We start from the raw sequence: 23,918 nt of genomic DNA, 5'->3' as shown, positions 1-23,918 counted from the left end.
TCTGTCAGAAACAAAGGACCGAAAATTATATTTTAACGCTCAAAAATGCTAATAAGCAAGGTGCAGATTTTGTTAGCCTGCCTTTTGCAAAACAAATATTGATGCAAAAGTAGATAAATATTGATATCCAGTTTTTAGGAAGAGCAGAAGGAGGTTTTCAGGAAGTGTCGATCGACAATAAAATATTTCGCCAACAGCAACAAAATTTGTGACATGAAAACAACATAAAGTTTGAACCGCGAATATAAAAAGTTACCATCAGCGAAAAACACTTTAAGAGATTTTTGCTACGTTCAATTTTTCTATTGTACTTTGGGCTGCACAAGTAAATCGCAAAATCGAAAGTGACGTCGATGTCAGCGGCCGCCATGATCAAGTTATCTTGCGAGTTTACTAACAACTCGCGAAAAAAAGAATACATCTGTGTCAAAATGATGGCAAGACACCGGGTTTTTGTTTTTGTTAGTTTCCTTTCTAAAGTTTGACAAGAAATGTGCAAATTCAGCACAAAGATCACAACTGTAGAGGTTGACCATTGTTTCTGCAAAGTCAAAAATTCACTCTCCTAGACGTGGTTCTTCATCACCAGCTAATTCCATCGTTTTGGAAATACCAGCTGCTTTATTATTCATCAGTGTCACAAATTCTTGCCGATTTTGAGGCTCATTTGACGAAACTCAAGCACGCTTCCAACAGACCCGTATATTTTCGTGAGTTATGCAAGCGCTGCGAGCCCATTGTCACCACGGACTTACACTCTTACGCTCTTACAATCTTACAACCCGGTGACATAGTGTGTAGTGCACTTACAGTGCACAGAAAGAGAGAGATGAGAGTTTTCTGAATACGCTTTTGATTGCATCATGGGTAATCAGGACAACATGGCCGGAAATTCAAAGCTTTGTATGGAAGTTCAAAACGATAAAAATAATTCATATTAGATACTTTTGGCTGCTTATCTTACAAAACGGAACATATGCACTTAAATTTCCGGTTGAATAAAGTTAGATAGAATAGCTATTGTACATTTTTGTTATTTAAACAAAGTTTCTACCATGCATTTCCTGTAATTCCGAAGGCACAAAATTACAGAAAATGTATGGAGAAGAGAAACAGCAATATAAAGGAATTCCAGAGAAAAATACCGAGTCCAAACCTTCTCAGTTGTGAACATGAACTTATATCTGTGGTCAATAAAGGCGACAGTCTGGAAAAGTGGAGTTGGAGGGTTGCTTTAAATTTCCATACAAACCGTTGAATTTCCCGCCATGTTGTCCTGATTATCATGTAAATTACATTGAAACATTATCAGTAAAGCTAGTATAATATGTTTACCCTTTACCCCTAATACTTGAACTTCACTGCTCTCGAAAGTGCGGCTTCAGAAATAAATATGTACAAAATTTAAAACCTTATGGGTTTGCTAGAGGAATGGATTGAAAACTATTCTACCTTTTGTTAAAAGCCTTCAACAGATCGTAGGCTCCTATCTTCCGCCATTTTCACCTGGAACTGGAATGGCCAGCTAACGCTCTTTCCCATTGTTCAGACATTCTTCGGACTGGAAATTATGATCTACTCATTTTAAAAGTGAATTTTTCAAGGGAAGACAGAAGATTGTGGCTTTCATCGACAAAGTGAGAAATAAAGTTTTCTTCTGTGCTCAGCCAGAATCTTTCAATTAACTAGCACCGGCCTATTGCTCTTTTCCTCGTTTTCCTCAATTTACAAAAACAAAACGCTGCACACAGATAGCTAGATTCTACAAAGGCAGGATAAAAGGTCTGTCATTCAAACGATTCAAAATCTTCCTCTTGTCCTCGGGCCATCTGTATCTCATTTCGGCCCACAAAGGGACATCCCGCGGGTCAATGGTCATCCTTCGAGGCTGTGTGATACATACCATCTTGGCGGCGGAATGAGTTTGAGAGTAAATGGTTCGTAGTAAGCACATTTCATACCAGATTCGCTCGTGTTCCTGCAAAACGCAAAGTTGAGACATTTGGTGCTATTTCAAAGAGTAATTGCTTAGTTTCCATATGCACTCTTTTTTTATCTAAGAACCTTTTTTTATAAGGACGTTCCGGCTGAGATTAACCAAATTTTTAAGAGCATATACAGTAAAAGCCCACGAGTAAGAACCTTTCAGAATCTTACATACTAGATGATAATTAACGCAAATTTAGGTTATATTGGTTCTTATTTTCTGAACAAAAACATCACGTTGTAGATAGCAGAATTTACCGGTATTCAGTCTCCGTCCCCTATGCCTTATCTAAAATGTGAATAAAATCATACAGAATTAAAAAGTTCACATAAAAATAAATGTAACAAGTAAAATCGAAAGATCACACTGATGAATCTTCAGAATATCAATCAATTGATTTTATTTGCCAAAGTGCATGTACAATTTTTTTTTAGAACCTGTTTCAAATTTTAGGGTCAACGGGTTCTTCTTTAGAGGGGGTCTAACTGACAAATTTTAGGCTAACCTGTTCTTAAAAAATAGGTTTTTACTCCTGAGGTTTCACGATCACTGTATACTAAGAACATACCTCAGGCTGAGAGTCTGTTATGAACGTCTTTATTTTGCTCACATTTGTTTTTTATTTGTTTGTTTGTTTTTGCTGCTAGACTTATATGTAATTCTACACGTTTTTGTCGTATTACGCCGTTGATGTTCAAACTACACTGGCTACCAGTCAAACTAAGAATTAAATACAAAATTTTATTGATGACTTTCAAGGCAATACATGGACTATCACCTGATTACATACAAAGTCTAGTTCAAGTCAAGAAGAAATCACTATACACTCCGATCTAATGATGAAGTTTTATTGGCTCCACCAACTTTTAAATCAAGCAAGACAACAGGAGACAGCTTTTCAAGTGGCAGCACCCTTTGAATGGAACAAACTTCCAAAATCACTTAGATTAGAGAACGATTTAAAATCTTTCAAAACAAAACTTAAGACATTTTTATTTCAAAAAGCTTATTATTAATTTTTAACTGTAAATATAATCATACAACTGTAAATATAACTGTAACTGTAAAATACAACTGTAAATATAATCATAATTAGTCATAATTTTTAAACATTGTAAATACCCTTATTGTTAATTTTAAGCGCCTGAGATCATTTACCTATGGATCATGCGCTATATAAGTACTTAATTTGAATTTAATTTTTAATTTGAACAAATAACGGTAAAGAATTTAAAACTTTTGTCTAACAGCACAATTAACCATAATACGTACGGACGTTTTTTTATTCTTGCATGATTCACTGAATAACAACTCAGTTTGTAGTCGAACGTGCATGCTTTAGAAAGTTTTCAGGCTCAAATCGCAAAAACAACTCACTTTCACCCTCAAATTAGACGCTCTTACATAACAAAAGAGTGTATTAATGGGTAAGGTGGAATTTAAGGCTTCCCGGCAGATTGAAGGGCAGTGTGCCAGAAAATTACAGTTCAAACATAAATATAACCGTGACAAGAAGCACTGCTTCTTGATATTTTGTACAGGCATACGAGTCCATTTAACACGAACTTAATTATACCAAAGTTGTGATCCTTTTTCAACCGAATTGGAAGCATGTGGAATTCGCTTCCACTTTCAGCGGAGACAGCATCTAGCATTTGACGTGGTGAATAAAAAATGAGGGTTCCTTCGCCCTTTCGACATTAAACGTGGTACCAGTAGGAATTTCTTACCGAATACTAAGTAGTAGTTTAGTATGATGGGAATTTTTTTTTTTGTCTCAGTATACCATTCTATATTTATTCTCTTAACATATGAATTACCATTTACCTATAACATCTTGGTCTGGTATCCTTATTTGAACATATTAACTGAGTATATGGTAACTAACTCTGCACGTCTACTGACTATCCTTGTAGTATTCATAATTGTGTGCGGAGCTTAAGTGCTATTACTAGAGCCAACTGACCTAAAAGCACTAACTTTATGGTATACGTGAGAGTGTTCCTTAAAGGTCTCATACAGCCCCAGCGTTTTAAATTAGCAAACTACTATACGTTACCTGATGAGACGATTGCGATTCCTCGTCAGTCACTCCGCACATGCGCAGAATGCCCGGTGACAAAAATACGAGTATCTTGCTCGCTTTTTTGATCTGCTGCTCTGCCCAACGAGTTGGACCAAGATTAACCATCTCGTTGCTGCTCATAACGTCCATTACAACTGGGTAACCATTCTGTCGAAAGTAGTTGACAATGCCCGCAACCGCCCGCGTAAAGTCTTCGTTTTCTGGATAATAGCAGGCATAAAAGAATTCCGGATCTGATTTGAAAAAAAGAAAACACATTTAGGGCTTGATGTCTTTATGATAACACGAGAGCCAAGCTAAGGTTTGTTTAAGAAGATTGTCGATACCCTCTGGGCCATTAAGCAGAGACACGAATTCGACATGGGAATGTGGCAGTTTCCCATGCCATTGGGTGAACACGCCGTTTTCGCCGGCAGAAAAAAGTCCGTTCCAGGGCCACACGCATAAAATTCCGATTTGAAATTCTCTGAAATGAATCGCAAACAAAACAAACCCCAACTCCTTGGCGCATTGTGCGCACTTCGACCTTTCAATTGCAAAATTGCAGGAACAAATCATGTAAAGCATTATTTGTTGACAATGGCAGTGCGCTCACGTGCCCGTAACGCATCAAGGGAACTGTTACAGCGCCCCGGCCTTGTGAAATGGCCCACTAAGGCCTTTCTAGGTTGTCTTAGATGGCGACTGAGTTACTGCGATACACCCTACGAGCAGAGCCTCCTGTTTTCTATTTCTTTACTGAGGAGGAGAAAAGGAGGCTCTGCCTGAATCGCGTCAACTTTTTGAAGCCGCCGCAGCCCGAAATTCTGGACTAGTCAATCTTGTTTTCTCTCGTCAAACCGGTTTCTCCAGTGCGACCATCTGTTTAGTGATAAAACCGATGGTTATAATTGAGCCCGCTGTACCATGAAAAATCAAGCCTACGCCTACTAGGCATATTAGGCCTGGGTTCGAAACTGTATATTGGCAAAATGCAGCGCATGCTCAATAAAGATCACTACTCGATTCACGCAGAGTCTTTCTCGAGAACGCCAAAATTCGAGCAAGAAAAAGAAAGACTGCTAGTGGGGTGACTGCGATAATGCCTTCATATTCAATTCGCATTGAATTCAGTCAACAAAGAGACACCATTAAGGCGATTAGCGGCTGTAACTGCTGAGTTCGCTTCCATTTCAGTTTTTAACCTCACTTCTGATTCAATTTTCGTCTTAGTTGGAAGAGAGCTGATATGTCGTTGGTGAGTTTCACAGAGGTTACCGTTCATTAGAATTGCCATGAGATTGTGTCGTCATCATAATCATGATAAACATCATCGACCACCACCACCATGGTCAACATTCGGTTCATTATCATCATTATATCGTTATTTGCCTTCGGATTGTTGAGCAGCTTGTTGTAACTAGTATCCCCAAGCAATTACCCTCTCAACCGTGATATACCACAAGGGAAAAGGCCACAACATCGGGGAACTTCATGGCTTGCACGTTATAAATGGTCTGTGGGTTGTTTAACGTCCCTTATCGCATACGGGGCAAACTTACAGAATGCTAATTGGCCGAGACGGAGGGCGTTTTTCTTATTCACGAGGGCACTGTGACTTTTGGTAACCAGGAGGGCATGATTACTTGATCCTGATTAACAGTTGCTTATCCAAAGTAAGTGAACTAGATTCTCACTCTGATTTAAGTGCTTTTTGCCCACATGTAAAATACGTTTTAAGCGCTATTTCTGTTGACAGCCACGATTTATTGAATTCAACCCAATGAAAGAGTGTTAAGTTGATTGTTAATTGTCGCGGCATTGAACGGGCTTCCCTCAATACTTTTGCCCTTAATGTAATCGCAATGTGCCCTTGTGCATAAAAGGATTAAATTCACTTGTATTTTCAAGTTTTCCAAATAGACTTGGGCAATTTTGTGAAAACTTTGAAAATACCCGTGAAATTAATCCTTAATAGACCTCGGGCCCATGCTATTCACATTAAATACAGGGTTATGAACATGGAAAGTTGTGAGAAGGAGCCTACGGTTTATTGTCCTTATCCGAGAAGACTAGTTAGTCCACCCCTTTGCACTCTCAACAAAGGTAGCAGTTTGTCAGGGCCCGTATTACGATACTCAACCAACAGAGCCAACCGGCCAGCGGTTGCCCTCTCGCGTTCTCCCAGCCGAATCGGACCCCACCGTTTGTTAGCAAAAAACCACCCGTTGGTAGGCGTGTTTCCCTGCATTCTCTCTTCACGATCATCAGGGAATACACTTTTATCTCCTTAAATTCTTGGTGAAAATGTTTAAAATCTTACCATTCGACTTCAATGGTAAATGATTAGTAATCTTGGGGTAAATAACATCGACGTCGTTCGCATCATCATGATCTGTTTAAATATGCACAATTCTTCGTTAGCAAGCTATCTTAAGCCTAATTAACACGTGTAACGCAAATTCAAATGTTCTTGGGTAGAATGCAATCGCCAGCTAGGAGAGATGCGCAAGCCGACGCACGAAACAACTGTTCTTTCTTGAAAATGGTAGAAACCCAAGGATGGCATAACATGGTTGAGCCCCTGGCTTCACGGTGAATGAATGATGTTGTTGACCGACGTGTTGACAACGTAAGTCGAGTTCGTATATTAGAGTTTGCCGATCCCTCGTTCGCATTTGTGAGATGCACACAAGGTTAATAGAATAAAAAGTTTCCAATCCCTGCGTCGCCGCTAGCTGTCGCGTTTGAATTTGCATTACGGATATTTAACAATTATTCTACGAGGGCGCGCTGGATATGAAATGATATATATAACCAACGAGGCGCGTAGCGCCGAGTTGGTTATGATCATTTCATATCCAGCAAGCCCGAGTAGAATAATTGTTTTATTAAAAACCCCAACATCACAACTCTTTTATGTTGAATTTATTTGGCCATTTTTTCTCGGAGCTGCAAAACTGTGTATTTGCTGCTGTGTTCATTGTGTCCGGCGAGCCAATGAAAATGCTGGAAATGTGATATCCGTAGTTCAGTTTTTAATAATAGAAAATATCTTTTAGCCATCATTTTTGCGCCATTAATTTTATAAAAGGCAGACTGACGTTCACCTTTTGAACTACTGTTTCGTTTTTTACATCCACCAATCACATTTGCGTTGAAAATTGGCGAAGTGTTGTAAACAGAAAGCAAAATAGAAATAGTAGATTACAAGTCACCCAATGACTACGAGGGATGTCACCCTTTGCCGCGTTCCGCTACAGTGATTGACGGCCATAGCCCAGAGATGAAAGGAAAACCATCGATTGAAATTGAAGCCATAGAGAGCAAGCAACAACACAATCGTAATTTAAAACAAATAAACTATGTGAAAAAAGACTCTTTTTTGCCGGACTCTGCTGGCGTTTTAAAATAATGCATCGGTATTTCAACCAGAATGCACTGTACAGCGACCAGAATGCATTGCTATAATATTACAGAATGCATTGCTGTAGAACATTTATCCTGCAGTTTCACTGTTTTAACACGACATATTTTCTTTCAAGTCATAACCAATTTCAAATGCATTTTAAAAAGATCGGCTTTTGGATAGCCAAGCAGAAGATATTTAAAAGTTCCGCATGAAATCACCCGTCGCCTTAAATTGTCTTATTTTTACCGTGTAATCTTTAATTCTTCGTTCTATAACGCTCTTAAAAACATCAACAATATCTGCACTGAGCAGTTTCATATCCATTGGCTATACTAGTAACGCAAAGCAGCCGAAACGAAATACTACTCACCAACGCAAGAATTGTTGATCATTGAGTTCCCAACAACACCATTAGAACTGGGTCCTGATAACCACAAAGGAAAAAATAGTCAAGGTTAACTACACAAGTTAACCGCTTGACCCCGTTTGCATTACAATCATTCACTAAAGCATTAGACGAGGTAGTGGAAGATCTGGCTTGAGTGTCTCGTTCCAGATCCAGATCCAAAAGTTCGGTGCGTTTTAACAGGTCGTCTAACATTGTTGAAAGCGTAAAAAGTGTTCAAAGCTTGTTGAATCAAGTATAAATCGGTTTAAACTTTCATTCAACATCGATTCAACCTTTCCTTTGTTCTCGAAAATGTTGAATGGTGTTAAAGCCGTTTCAACACTCTGTTCAACAATTGTAGAACACACGCATGCTCACATCACGCCGCAAAAGTCAATATGGCGTAGTTTATCTGGACGAGAGGGACTTGTCACTAGTTCTTAGTTACCATCTCCTTTCCAACACGGGCTCATGGATTAATTGTTAAATATTACTCGGAATACCTTAAAGGTATCCGAGTTATAACCTGGGTAGAACTTAGTTTTCTGTGCAGCAAATGGACAATGGAATCACGAAGCCGCAATTCCATTGGTTAAAAGCAATACGCTACACCCCTTTGAAAAATACATTTGACCTCCCTCTGTGGCAAAACAACAAAAGAACAGAGTCGAGGTTCAGGGAAATAATTTACACTTTGTTTTGTCCAAAACAAAGGAAAAGGCTAATTATTCCCCTATGTTCTTTTTGTTGCTGCACAATTCAAAGCTAGCTTATTCAAGGTATTCTTTCCTTGTTTATGAATATGCAGGAAAAGCAGATCTTAACAAGTGTTATTGAAATCCAAAGAGAAAATTGGGGGTAATCGCACATTTTTCAGAGATAATTAATCAACAATATTTGTAAAAAGCTTTAAAATACAAAGCAATGTATGGCGTTCTTTTCCAAACTGAAGCTTAATTATCTCTGAAAAATGAATGGTTACCCCTAATTTTCTTTTCGGATACCAAGAACACTTACTGAGTTCTACTTTCTCCGCATAGGTTTTAAATCGCGCAGAAATATCCCTGTATTAGTAAGCACCACCTACAGGAAACCCGAGTATCTCGAGATGAGCAGAACGTATGCGCAATAACAATAGTACGCACCGCCCTTAAACGAGACTCAAACCTACATGATGACCACGCTATTTCGCTGCACTTGCTCTTCATCTGAGCTATCAAGTTACCTGGGAGCTAGTCACTTGCAAGTTCATCTTCTATCCCGAAATCGATAATTATCAATGGATACATGGCAGTGACCAGCACCCAGATAACTTGACAGTAGAGTAGATAGTAGAGAAAGCGCACGGAATTTTTTCAGGCTTCTTTCGTAACTGCTCAAGGTTGTTCATAACTGCGATGACTCACTTTCATATTGACTGAGATCTACACTCCGCAGTTCGAATACATGAAAAGTTGAATATATTATTTCTATGATCAGTTTACCATTTTGTGTCACAAGAATAAGAAGCTTACCTGGCGCTTTCAACGCTTGAAAAGGTGACTTTCGAATTTCATAACTATTTCTTTTACTAAAGCGCGATTTCTTGCGAATCATTATTCGGACACGGAAATACGAATGTAAAGGTTAGTTGATTTTATCTTCACTTTCCTGGGGTCTACAACTTACTTACACGAAGTCAGGCAGCTTAGTTTCAACCTTACCAGAGCGCGGTTCACGATCAATTCAGCGGTTCACCTAGCCGCCAGGTTGCATATTCCCTACCCCCCTCCCCCTTCCCCCAACTGGTGGCAATTGACCTTTTTGCAGATATGGAGGCCATTTTGATTTCTATTGTTTCGAAAGAAATTATAAGATGCTCAGAGGGCAAATTATTATGTATTTGACCCCTGGGCATCCCATAATAGCTATTTGAAACTATAGAAATCAAATGGCCGCCCACTGCGGCACCAAGCCATAAACTAGAAATTAAAATACACTGCCCGAATAGCCATCTTTATTTATACAAGCATTAATGCTACTGAAAGTAATCAAAAGATCACAAACCTGACGAGCAGGAAGAAAACCAGTTGAACCGCTTTCGGTAAACCAATAGCAGAACTAGGAGCAACACGATACCTGCCGCCAAACCAATAACAGCCACGATCACCTTTTCGGTGGGACCTGGTACTAAATACAAAGAAACCGAAAGCGTGGTTGATAGGCCATTTTCCAAATATCAAATTAAATATGGACTAGAGAATCCCTCATATAGCGTACCTGCTGTTGGTGGTATTGTAGGAGGATCTGGGGTCAGTGCTGAAATCACAACCAAAATTTAATTAGGGTTTCTCGTGTAAATATTTCGAGTACAAGCAAACTTAAATCGTACTGCCGGCAAATCTTAATATCAAAAATCTTGTTCCCTAGACCCAAGAGAATATCAAGTAAGAAAGGGAATCCCTCATAATTGGCCCTATTCCGATGAAAATTATTTAAAATCGATTATTAGTTCCCTGTCAAACTAGTTGGGTATTTCAGAGACGACACCTTATTGCTCAGTGAATGCGGGAGTAGACCGCGCGGTCATGGTACCAACAGATAAAATTAACCTTCGAGCCACGTGTGCGATCCAAAAATAGAGTTAAAAGAATTATCATTGGGCACAGGGATTCGATCTCTTACGTCATATTCTTTTGCCACAACCTTAGCTTTTGTCAGCATAGCAAAGGGTTGTCCTCCGTTAATTCGACCGCTAACATCAAGTCTTCATCAGGCGATAAGATCGACGTAGCGCGTAACTACTCGACTTTTTCGCCCGGCCGATGAAGACCATAAGTAAGCGGACGAAATGCCGCGATTTACGACCATAAATTATTTGGGACCCCTTTCTCACAAGAGAAAACAAAAACTCCATAAACTCCCCCACTCCTCCATTACAATGTTGCTTCATTGGGCAATGTAGCACTTTGTTTGTGTAACAACATTGCAAGGGGGGAGAAAATATAGAGAGCCAATGGCTGACTCGTGGATGGGTGTCAATTTGATAATAGCCCTGCAAAGTTGATGATGCTGTTTTCAATAATGGAGATGACAGATGTGGGTAGTGTCTCGAAGTGAATTAAATATTGCAAGTAAGTAAATTTAATGTGTATAAATTAAAGTGCAGTCTTGTTTTTCTCCTATAGTTCATGCTTTTATTATACTATAGATTCATTGTAGTATCCTTTGTGCAATAACAGTAAACTTGCAGTCTTCTATTTCACTGGATTTATCATTTTGGCATGTGATATACTTATCAACAAAATAAACAATTTTATGATTGGTGCTTTTTTTCATACTGGGGCGTGTCCTTAAAACAGAGTTATAATGCATTAATGTGAAGAAATCCTCTTTGCTGGAATTAAACTCAATTCAAAAATAGACCAATTTCGATATATTAAAATTCAGTCCTAAACAAGAGGCATCATCTCGAGGCTTAGGGAAAGAAACTCGCACAAATCCTTATATTTATTCCCCAGAGCCTCGAAATGATGCTTTTTGTCCAGGTCGACTGAATTTTAACATCTTGAAATTGGTCTATTCAAAAAGTTGACTATTTCCTCAATAGGCATTGCATCACTCTTCATGATAATATCATGAACAAACAGAAAATTGACCTTCTCCTGGTGCAACACTTAAAATATCATCACCATGTTCAGTAATATCAGGTTCTGGTAATAAGGTGTCCATTTTCAAAGCGATGGTCCTCCTCTCTTCACACCAATCATCTACATCATTATACATTTGTATCATCATTGTTTTCAGTACTGGCATTTGCTGTCTGTTCTTTATTCGAAACAAGCAGATTGCTTGAAATTTCTCTGACAGGCTGGCAGTCTTTGAAGAATTCATTTATTGTGTACAAAAAATTTCGAGCCAATTTTGTTGAATTTCTATACCTTCATTTTGGAATAATTCACTTCTTTTGATTAGATAATTGATGGGAAACAGCTCCAAAAAACAGTCGCCTCTGTCAGGAAAATCAAAATAATGGTCTCATCCGGTGTTGAGCTTATTTAATCTTCATACTGATCTTCAAGGACTCATTTCGCAACACCTCTTTGAGGGACCTGGGCTTAATTCTAAATCACCGTACATCAATATCTTCTTAACAGAAGCAGACAATCTATGTGCTTTAATTTGTTATTTGTGCTGAGCTGCTGAGCTTACCATAATTTCAATAACATAAGAAACACACAACTGGTGATTTCTCATGATAAGAACTTCTGATTCGAAAAAGACAGACACCGGTATCACACATATGAATATTCGACTCAATTTTGACAGCTGTTTGTGATTTAATGCGGCTCAGGTTACCTGCATAGTACAATTGTTCGACCATATGATCAAAGAAATATAAACTTCGATTAATTCTGGGGTTTGACCACAGCCAAAGTAATAATAGTGAGGATTCTTTTACGGTCAATGAGACCTTGGTGAACTGACCCGAGATGTCTGCGGACCGACCGTTGGCGAAACGAGTAGTTGGTCAGAGGAAGAAGGCACGTTGCGGAATTAATTAAGCTTGGTTCTTCGAAATTTCGAGAGTTTCGCTTTAAAACTAGCAAGATTGTATAATAAGACTAACTAGTTAAGAAGAATGTTAGATCGTACAGAAAAAGTTAGATCTCTCAACATTCACTTCTTAAGAGTTAAAAATCTGTATGCATTTAATGGAGGATCGATCACTCAACAAAAACGCTAAGTTAGCCTCGTTATTCTTCGGCTCGTCCGGAAAATCTGCCGTAGGTTTCACGAAAAACAGAATTAGTAATTTAAGAAAGCTTTTTCAGTTTAAACTTCCCGAATAAACAAAAACTAATTCACAAAGGGAACGTACAATTTAAGAGTCAAAGTAGCTTCAGCTTAGAAAAGTATTTTTTTAGAATTTAAAAACCGTATAATTTGTCGACGAAGAGTGAAGTGATTACGATGCACAACCCGAATGAAAAGCGTTAGACCATATTTGCAAACTTTGAACTACCGCCCATGATAGCATGGTACTGTGTTAAAGCAAGTCCATCATTCCCGGTTCCCCTAACCTCATCATTTTTTTTCCATAAAAAACGTCGGCAAAAGACGATGTGGTAACACTTCTCTGCGCTCCATCGTACTCTAGTATACTCGCACCATTCCTTTTCTTCTCTTCCGAACATCACTTATACTCGTGCCATTCTTTTTCATATTTTCCGAACATCGCACGATTATTCATTTTGCTAACAGGATGCAACGCTTTTTCCTCCACCACGATACTGGTTCCTGCGCATGCGCGCATCCACTCCGACGTAAAAAATAAAGGTGAACTCGATTGTTTATATGTAATTGGCATTTAGTCAAAACGTGACCCTCTGAAGCAAGTGTCCAAAACATTTTTGAGGAAGATTGTAGGTGACTTCATCGTGATACGATTACACGTTTTATTATTTATCATTAGCATTATTAACATATTATTACTTTCGGTATTTTTAAGCGCGCCTTGGCGCGAACGCGGAGCACCATAGTTAAGGAAATATGGTAACCCATCGGTGCGAGTAATTTTGGTTTTATAGCCATAACTTCATTGACCGTCCGTCCGTAATTCCGTACGTCCGTACGTCCGTACGTCCTTACGTATGTTCGTACGTCCACCCCTCCATGTATACCAGTGTGACCAGTATTACGCCCGTTTACAGTATACATCTTTAACACTGGACATCCATGTTATGATTGACACCTGTCAAAACAAGGTATCCGCTGACCAGTTTCACGTGACCATATCGCGGACTCAAGCTTAGAATTCACCGAGGTCAGCTGTTTTTTGAAGTAGACTGCTCACCAGGTACTGGTTTTTGATTGGATTGCAGGCTCAACCCACATTAACTCACCTAAACGTAAACGAGGATTCATTTTTCGCGCGCTTTCTGTGGCTCGACGCAGCTACACAGCCATACTGCGTCAACAATAGTTATTACACAGTGTGCCTTTATGTTTTCAGATGGAAAATGGTTTGGAAAATAATTTCTTTCTGCGTATTATTAAAAAGTGGTTTAATCGGTTTTCCTTTGTTAAGGAATGAAACTCGAATTTTTTTTCCCAACTGTACTCTTTTGGACATAAAGAAGAAGTTGATTTTTTTGTTTGCTTTGTTCTAAAATGCGAGCGAACAAGCGCTTTTTTAATCGTTTACTTAACTGTTTTTCGATGTGCCTCGACAGTGACAAGAAGATTTTGCCCTTATTTTATAAACACGTAATCGCAATGAGTTCTCGTAAAATTACGGGGAAATTTCACTAGCTTGTGTTTTCAGAAGTTTGTTTAAGGCACCTAAAGGTAATTTAGTGTTGGAGCAGATCTTGTTTGAAGTTCGTGCTTTCTTGGTTGCATTTCCGTATTTTTCCCATTCTTGTTTCATGCCAAGCTGGTGTGTTTCAATGAAATACATCAAAATGTGAATGATATCGTTTTCAGATATAAAGAGGGAGAAAGTACATCAGTAAAACTCTTTTTTTGACCTTGAACTGACAACGTTTTTGATGGTTTCCAATTAAAGCGTGATTCCTATTCGCTGGCTATTGACAGTTGACTCTGAAAGGGCTTTTTTCCTTTTCTATTCGCTCGCTGAGGGTGTGCTTGTTTTCTTTTATAACTCATGGGGTTCAAGAAAAATTCATTGCGAAACTGGTGAATTCCAAAGTAAATGTCACTCGAAAAACTGATACCGCGTTCACCGCTTCGTGATTCATGCGATATCGGTTTTCAGCGAGGTATTTACCAGTGAATTCACCAGTTAGGCAATGAATTCTACAAAAGAAGAAAGCAAATAAAATGATTTAATTAAGCAGCAACCGGAAACACCAAAACTACAGGTAGTAAGAATAAATAACTAAATCTAATTATAAACTTACCATACGGGTTCAAGTCGAGCTTATGATATGGATATGTTGCCACCTAAGAGAATCATTGCAAAACCTCGTTACAACCAAAGCAAAAATGTTCATTCCACTTTCCAGATTAATGGTTGGAAATACTTTATGACGATTGTAACTAGAATAAACCCACGGAAGTCAGGTTTTCGTTTCACTTTAAATTACGGGAGTTTGACTTACTTCACACTTTATAACAAAGTAACACTGATAAGAGGCATTAAGGGCAACGCTATGTGCGACGATCAAACGTTGCTGCGCTTGATTGTTCTTATGGTTAGTTGCGGCTTCGAGCGCTTGACCTCAGGCACGTGCCCGACACATGAATGCCTTGGTTTCTCAACATGATTACGCAACAAGTAGCGCCTTTTGAAGAATGAACATCTTTGATGTGTATTTTTGAAATACAGGATTTCACTTCTTGTAAGGGTAGAGGGTTTCAATCATGCGTGGGCCTAAAAGCAACACAGGGAAACATACCCCCAAGAAGATCCTGTTGGGATAATTCCAGTCATCACCGTCTCTGATTATCCACTGGTGTTGATCCTTAAAAATACAGACAATTAATTACGGCAAAATCTGGTGTGGATCCAGAACTGGATTAAGGTGTTCGCTCGAACCCACAAAATTGAAATCAAAACGTCAAAACAGGTGCGACTTCAGAAAAAAATTAAGTGGCAAACACCGCTTAAACAAAGCTTCAAAGATATTAACTTAGAATATATTTATCCCTAGAAACGCTCGAAATTTGCATTTCCCATATTCATCTTTGAAAACCTTCTGCAGGGCATGCACCCAGACTCCCCTACAACAGGCCGCTCAATTATGCCCCCCCCCCCCCCTCCCCCTCCTGACTATATTCTGGTTCCGCCCCAAAAATGACAATCGAGTAAAGATAATTATGACAATCTGAGATCTTTTGATGCTATTCTAGCAAACCGCCGACCAGATGGCTAAGGTAGTTGAGCACCGGACTACTGTGCGTTACATCAACTAGACTAGGCTACATGTGTTACCCAAGAGACTTGTCAGAGGAGTCATATACAAAGTGCCTATGACATTAAAAAAAATATCCTTTGCTTATTTTAAAGACCTTTCAAAATGACGAAGAATGGTGTTTTATATTTTGGAATACCTTCTTTGCTTCCAGAGATATTCAAATGTTTCATTTAAATAAATTTATGACGTCAAAATCATTACAAATGACTGTATTCCCAAAATTGAGAATATCTCCGACCAAAACTTCCTTTTTCCAGTTTGCACGCAAAAAAGGGCCGGTGACATACCTTCGGAATAAACACACATCGATCTATCTGCAAGAACTCATCGTGATAAACCAGTGAATATGAAGTCCAGTTGGGGTACAATTCTGAATAACACAAAACAATAATAAAAATGAAGATACAATGAACTTAGGAATAGAGTTACTGCTTGTAAACAACAAATATTATTAGGGACCGAGACACTCGCCCACGCATCGATGAATGCACCGCTGGCTTAACGCAGCAGTTCCGACTATTTTTGTGTGTGTGTCCTTGCAAATTGGCCCTTTTGGCCTCCCTTTCAAACGTAAAATTCAAAGAATATTAAACCTAGAACGAGGCCAAAAGGGCCAATTTGCAATCAAACAAAATACTACTAAAATGGCGGCCATTTTGGAATAAGGTGTAATGTATAAAAAAGTCTCATTTCAACCGGGAGCATATGACCAGGACCATACAGCTTCCATACCTGACCTTCGTCACGGGGTTCACAAAGACCGGGCTATTTTTAGACCGCTCTTTATTTGCGTTTTCCGCGAAAAGCTTTGTTTTAGCAAAGCCTAGCTACAAATATCACGTAAAATCGAGTTAATATGTTTCCGGAAATTCCTAAATATCTCGCTCTTCCCCACTAAATATCGTGAAAAAAATAGTAACTTTCTGAAATATCTTCTTAACATTTTTCTATAAATATCACGACTTTATAAACTGATCAAAAACTTAATTTATTGCCAAGATGGGCATGCGTCAATCTCTATAAAGTGACTTCAAGACGTACTAGTAAATGTAAACGAGTTCAGGTGCAGCAGGAACCGAAGCCTCCGAACTTTCAGCATCTGCCATTTTGTTCAGGGTGTGATTGGCTAAGACTCATTGGATATAATTTTCGTGAGGAAAACCGCTGAACAGGTCAACCGGACCACTGCAATCTACTTAATTGAGCCTCAAAGTTCCATCTCAAGTTTCAAAGAAAAAAACATGTTTGAATTCATAAAAATAACAAAACCAAAATTTGATCTTTTTTTTTTTCTAAATATCTCGAAATTTTCTAAATAACCCAGCAGCTTCTAAATATCTAAAAAATATATATACGGATATTTGTAGCTAGGCCTTGTTTTAGCCACTATAAATGGGTATTCCGAGACCCCAAGAGTAACTGTAAATATGCCAGGCATACGGTTGGCTTACAAGACTCCTGGGGGAGTCTCAGTTTGTAGAAAAATCGATCTTACAATTACCCAGTCTAGAGACCGAATGCATAAATGGCGGCCAAAAAAACATTCTTTTGTTTAGGTGCTAATTAGCCTCACTAGCCTCGTTTGCATGGACAAAATACAAAAGAAAGGGTGCTTGAGAGCGAGGCTGGTGAGTCTCATTAGCACATAAACAAAAGAATACATTTTTGGCCGCCATTTATGCATTCTGTCAATGAAAAGGCCGTGATACATACATACACAAGCTAGACACTCCTGGACATGGGTCTCTTCTTTGTTTTTATTTTTTGTCTTGTTTTTGCCCTTTTTATCAGTGCACTTTTAGCCGTCGTCTTGCTGTTCTATTGTAGATCGTTAAGCCTGGTTTCACTAGCGACGCTAGCACAAGCGCTTATTTCAGAGCGCTTATTTCACCGTTCGGTTCAGTTCAGTTCTTAATTTTTCTAATAGGTATTGTTAACAAATTGGACATGCCCACAGGTAGCAGATGCTAATCTGGGTGGGTCATGTCGTGACTAAAAAGAGTAGGTAGACAAGTTTACAGGAAAATCAAGAAGATAAATGTACAAGAATATAAATTATAAAATTAAGTTTGTGAGCTAATTAGTACCACATTAAGAGAAAGCGCCATGAGATATCTTATTTTACAAAAATTCTCAATTGATCTAAATCTGGAATGAGCACAATCGCAAGCATAAGGATCAAAATTATTCGTTTTCCTTGTGCTTGCGCTTAATATGCCTGCGTTCGCTTGCGTCGTGTGAGAACGAAACACAGCATAAGCATAAGGAAATTTATTACGTCTGACCAATTAAAGCACTCGTTCCAGATTCCCCGCGTCTGGGCATTTCAACAAAATGGCGGAGGCCGTGGTTGATTTGATGCTTATGTCGACGTTAGTTTTCACTAGCATAAGCATGCGTCGCTAGTGAAAACCAGGTTTTGGTCTTTATTTACTGTAATTACCGCACAGTGTTACCTTAATTTCTTGGAGTATAGTGTATTTATATGTCTAAGCTAAGTGTTAATGACGTTTTGATTGTTGCAATGAAGTGTAGTATGAAGTTGTTTGTTTCAATTGTTGTCGTTAGCTCCTATACTGTTATTTTCAAATGTTCGGCATCCGTCCTTCATTTATGGTGGAACATACGGAAGCTACGAAAGGGATATCTTAGTTTGTTTTCGAAATTGAAAGAATTTCCGACTGAAATTGGAGTTTTTGTGGGGAATATACTCTAACGCCTAGACACACGGAAGATTTGCTGAGCTCCAGATTTAAAAACCACATTTTAATGTTTACTTTGTAAAAACGTTCTTCAAAATACAATTGAAATGAAACAAAACAGAGTCTCAGTTCCACAATGGTCGTCACGCAGTAGCGCAACGTTATCAATTGCTTGTTATCGCAAAATAGTTTGTTTGTTATTTATTTGTTTGAGCAGGTTGAAGTTTTAGCAGCTATTCAGCTGATGTGGACCCGCTATAGCCACCCACCCATATAATCAAAGAGGACAGCCCCAACACCGGGAACTTCATCCCCTACTCTTCTCGAATAGTGTGTGGGTTCTTTAAGGTCCCACAGGGAACTAATGAACAAGGAAGATATTTGTGAGACCGGGCCTTTGGTCTCTGCGGATGTAATTTCAAAGGTAGCACTTTCTCCTCAGTTATTGAAAGACCCTGAGTGTTGGTCCGGCGGGAGTCGAACTCACGACCTCCCGCGTGACAGCTCGGTGCTCAACCAACTGAGCCACGGTGCGCGGTCGTGTTATTTAAAATCGTAAAACTGGATTTGAATAGAATTGGCTGGCACGTTCCTGTGCGAGCTAATGACTTTACTACAAACCGTTTGTAGTAAAGTCAGAAAACAACATTGACAACAACACGAACTTCATATTTTGCGAAAACAAGCAAATGGGAATGTTGCGTGACTGCGTGACGACCATCACGGAACTGTGTTTCTGTCGTTTTTTTTTTAAGAAGTAAACATTACAATGCGATTTTCAAATGTGGAGCTGTGCGAGTTTTCAGTGTATCTGGCAGTTGGCGAATATTCCATAAACTCCAATTTCAACAAGAAATTCTCTTAATTTCGAAAAACAAAACTCCGATTTTCAGATGCTCGCAATTTCAAAACTTAGGAAAAAAAAACGCTAAAATGTACCTTAAGAGCTTTCATACCTTCCGTGGGTTCCTTATTTTTTTGACTAATTTCCACCATAAATGAAGGACAGATGCCGGTCATTCGAAAATATCAGTACAGGAGATTAACGACAAAAATTAAAAATAAATAAAATTGGAAAAAAGAGATACTCTCGGCCGCGGCCCTTTAGTTAAATCTCCAACTGTAAGCACTTTAGCTTTGATAAGGCGCGAGTTATTAGCCATCAAAAATCTTGGGTGGCAAAAGCGGTAATGAGCCCATACAGTCTTTATAAAATTTCGAATTTTCAAATCGTCATTACTCAGAGATTATACCGTAAATTCCGCTCAAAGTCTCAGGGTTAGCTCATTATGCAATGAACTTTCAAATATTCAGTACTGATTTTTTAGCTGATAAATTAGAAATCTATGGGCGTATGACAATGAGGCAAAAAATGTAAACAAAGATTCCCCAATAGCATGCACGTGCAGGATGTGTGTGTTTATCGATGTAACATGAACGACAATTTGTTCTGTCCTTCTACGACAAAAAGATTCTCCTGATGACTCACCATGCTCTGCTGAACTCCATGTGACTTGTAAGTTAGGTTTTCTTGTTTTAAAATCTACCTTAACTTGCTCGGGCGCCTTTGCCCCATATGTCGCAGAAATATTGGGCGGTCTGAAACATCCTGTTTTTAAGTGAAAATAAAATAAACAGATACCCTCTTCACTTTGGATATGATAAAAAGGTTATTTCTTTACCGAGGGAAATCACACAGCTGACACCGTACCAGCAGAGCCTTTCTTAGCCTACAGGTAGGCTAAGCCTTTGTTGACTCCAAGAGAAAGAGAGGACTCTGCAGAATTCTGCAGGAGCCCATGAGTAGGAGTTTGCCTCTCTCATACACGCCCTTATGAGTCAAACTTTGAGCGTATCTTTCTATTTTTAGAACGCCACGAGTTCCTCGGCTCTGCACGCAAACACTGCTTTAAAAGGCCAATCAGAATAAAGTTATTGTCTAACGAAGACAAAAATAGCAGTAGCAATGTATTTAAATCGTGCAAACTGATGTAAATTTATGTAAATGCGAGTCTCCTGCTCAAGGGTTAGTTCTAAAAATAGAAAGATACGCGCAAAGGTTGACTCAAAGATCTACTGCATATGGAGGCTCCTACTAATGCTCTCCTGTTCAAAGTCTTTACTGAGTATGCGCAAGCCGTTGCTTAGAGACAGTTTCAAACCCAGGCCAAGCCTCGATCACACTCCTAGATGCTATATTGATTTTCGTACTGAAGGCTCGATTTTGGCCTCCGCCTTGTGAAAAATTATGATGCGCGCGCTGCCTAAAAAGTTTCAGCGGAGTGACTAGCTCAGAAACTTGGGCTGTGGCGTGACGCGATTTTTTGCTCGCCCTCTGGTGAGTTTTACAGAGGCTCTGCTCGCAGGGTACACCGCTGGGAGCAGAAAGTAAACATTTCTATCATTCAAGAAAAGTTTTGTTTGCAACAGGACCATAGGGGAATGTCCTCATAGTAGTTTATGTGCTGTTGTTCTTCTAGCCAAAATAGTTAGAAAAACCGTTTGCCGTTGGCCGAAACGCGATGCTAAATGCCTCTAATGATTTTCCAAAGAAAGAGCAAATACTTCCATAAAATTCCAGTGGATTCGTTTCGGGAAAAAACGCGACCGCTTTTACTTGGTTTAGTTACACCAATATGGCGGACGTGACTGGGTCCTGTAAAAGTCCCTGAATTATTCTAGGCTTATGTATAACCTACTCTCTTGTTCCTCGTCTTCCTTGCTTTTTCTCGTTCGTCGTTTTCTTTCCTTTGAAAGGGGCTTGGAAATTTCACCTGGAGGAAAGTGAGAGAGCAAAAATAACGCAGATCTGCCTAATTTGACAGCTCCAAAGTATTTCAAATATTTCAAAACGAACCAACAATTTTGTTTGCACGAAATCTCAAAATACAGCTGAAAATCAAGCATAGTTTGATGCTACCCTAGTTTGCAGAAATGGCAATGGTGGCGAATTTCAGTATAGTGCATTTTCTATTCGCATATTCAAAAGCGCTTTACAAGTAATCAATCTATGGGTGAGATCAGACATCAGCGTCTGCAAGCGACGCTGGCAGCTGCTATTAGTCAATTAGCGATCTCACCAAACCAATGAATGAATGAATAAAATGAGGCGTGACCACAACACTGGGAATTCCATGCCCTACTCTTTGCGAATAGTGTGTGGGTTCTTTTTACGCCCCACAGGATTATGAATCAACCGTTGAAGGGTTGTGACACGGGGACTACGGTTTATCGTCCTTATGCGAGAAGAATTGAAAGTCTAACCATTTGCAGATGTCATCATTACAAAGGCAGCACTTTCTCCTCAGTTATTTAAAGACCTCGAGTGTTGGTTCGGGCAGAATTTTGATCCCGCGACCTCCCGCACGGTAGTTCGATGCTCAACCAACTGAGAAAACCCGCTGAGAAAATCCCGCGACCTCCCGCTCGGGATTTCTCGCTCGGTCTTGAAAGAGCTGTCCTTGGCCTGCCGCCTAGGCAGCATTTTCAAGACCTTGCTCACAGTTTTTTTTTTTTCCGCTATACGGACCGCTCAGCTGGCAAATAACATATATATATTAAAACTGTGGATAGCGTTGAAGGCGCGCTTTGATTGGCTACTCAAACTCCGTATATCCTTTGCTATTCACCTTTGAGCAACTCGCGCGTGATTTGCGCCCGAAAATATTGCAGGAATAAATGAGTCAAAATCATCTTTTTGCCCTATATTATCTCACTGTTTTCGTATATACTAAAACAACTGTTCACCTCAGTGTCGGTGGCTAGTTAACAACTATTCGCCGAAGTGGAGGTGGCTAGTTAACAACTATTCACCGAAATGGAGGTGGCTAGCGGTGGATATTTACACCGACACTAAGGTGAATAGTTGTTTTAGTATATACTAAAACAGTGAGATAATATACAGCACAAAAAATTACTTTGGATGTTTTCTTCACTTGTCACGTCCAAACACATTTACACTGCTGAGTATCGTTTTTCCATTAAAGATGATTAGTATATAAACTTTGGAGATACCACTTTCCTGACACTCGAAATGTTCTCTTCCGGTTGCCGTCCGTCTCTAAAAAATGCGCGTGCTTAAGCTCCCTAATGTTGCAAGTCAATCCCTCTGAATGGCACTAAGTTTCTTGAAAATGTTGAAACTGTTATGAGCCACCTGGAGGGGTTGGTCCAGTCAGTAACCAGTGGACAGCGTGTAGTGTGTCTCGGAGATTTCTTTATTTTCTATGTTCTCATGACCTACGGTCAGTTACCCTCATCCCATCCCCCCCTCCCCCCCCCCCCACTCCACCCCTCCTAAGGTAATGTATCACGTTGTTTACCTCCTGTTTTGTCGTGGAAACATGTCCTGGAACACAGATCAAATGGGCTTTCCTACAAAGTAAGAATAGAAAAATCACGTGTCAATGAGACAACCAAACGCGAGCGATAAAAACGTTTAATATGGCTTGCTGTCAGACAGCTTTTTAACTAGTCTCCTTCGCAGTCTTCTTTCGGGGTGTCACGCAACGTTCTTAATACGTCACGCAACCTAAACTTCACTCGCGAGAAGTCTGGGCACGAGAATTTGGCAGGAAGGCGATTTGGCAAGGTGCGCGCCCTCCTCAGGACATGAGCAGCATTGATTTTCTACCATTGCCTCCGCCAACGTATTTTAGTCTCAATTTACATGCAAATAACGGAGAAGAGGAGGGGGTGAGATGCGATTCTGCTTGGTAAATCCAGTATCAGCTCTATTCTGAAGTCAATATTATGTTCGCATTGATGTTGCCTTTTTTTTTTTAATCAATTCCTCCTTGTAGAAAAGCATGGGAAACTTTCCATCTGATTCACAACCCAGAAACTCTAATATTGCAGAAGTTAGTTTCAAGTTCAACTTCGTTCCCAGTGTCTCGTTTCTCTCACAGGCGTTCTTTGTTTCGTCACAACCCGCAAAATCTCTGCTTGGGACACTTTCCCCAAAAGAGATAACAAATAAAAACTCCTCGTTGACCTGCCTCAACATATACGCCATATGCCTCCCTTGATTAGGCAGTGTGGCCTTGTGGTCAGGACGCTTCCCTTGAGATCTGGAGATCGCGGGTGCAAGACCCATTCTGACCACTCGAACGTGATCTATTACCCATTGAGTCACAGTACAGCACGTATCCTTATCTCAGTCGAAAGATTAGCTCGATAAGTCGAAACTTAATATTGTCTGTCAAGGTAAACTGCCGCCCAAGGCAACGATTCTTAATTTTTAAAAAATGTGAAATTTGAAAAAAGAGCTGGCTGAATAGTATGCCGTACCCTGTGTCCCAGAGATTTTTCTTGAACCGCGAGAGAGCGGCAAAGAGGCCTCTGGTTACCTTGGACTTGAGTCTCACTTTCATGCAGACGCCAGCTGTCAAACGCGTCAAATTGATAATTACAAAAGGGACCAATGGCAACTTAGCAATCACG

The 23,918-nt window shown here is 39.5% G+C and overlaps 1 protein-coding gene across 1 annotated transcript in view; it reads right to left on the bottom strand.

Annotated features, from left to right (window-relative positions):
* Positions 1-570: 570 nt before the first annotated feature.
* LOC138059522 (uncharacterized) overlaps positions 571-23,918 on the bottom strand; it is a 31,906-nt gene continuing 8,558 nt past the window's right edge. The window contains exons 2-13 of the mRNA XM_068905169.1: positions 22,799-22,850; positions 21,176-21,250; positions 19,966-20,085; positions 16,062-16,144; positions 15,256-15,321; positions 14,758-14,800; positions 10,112-10,150; positions 9,899-10,021; positions 7,835-7,888; positions 6,376-6,447; positions 4,047-4,306; positions 571-1,978 (exon numbers count right to left, since the gene is read on the bottom strand). Of these exons, the coding sequence (XP_068761270.1) occupies positions 1,763-1,978; positions 4,047-4,306; positions 6,376-6,447; positions 7,835-7,888; positions 9,899-10,021; positions 10,112-10,150; positions 14,758-14,800; positions 15,256-15,321; positions 16,062-16,144; positions 19,966-20,085; positions 21,176-21,250; positions 22,799-22,850 (1,203 nt within the window). The 3' untranslated portion in view covers positions 571-1,762. The remainder of the gene's footprint in view (positions 1,979-4,046; positions 4,307-6,375; positions 6,448-7,834; positions 7,889-9,898; positions 10,022-10,111; positions 10,151-14,757; positions 14,801-15,255; positions 15,322-16,061; positions 16,145-19,965; positions 20,086-21,175; positions 21,251-22,798; positions 22,851-23,918) is intronic.

Source organism: Montipora capricornis, chromosome 8 (genome assembly GCF_036669925.1).
Source record: "Montipora capricornis isolate CH-2021 chromosome 8, ASM3666992v2, whole genome shotgun sequence".
Lineage (NCBI taxonomy): Eukaryota > Metazoa > Cnidaria > Anthozoa > Scleractinia > Acroporidae > Montipora > Montipora capricornis.
This window is presented reverse-complemented; position numbering and strand designations above follow the sequence as displayed.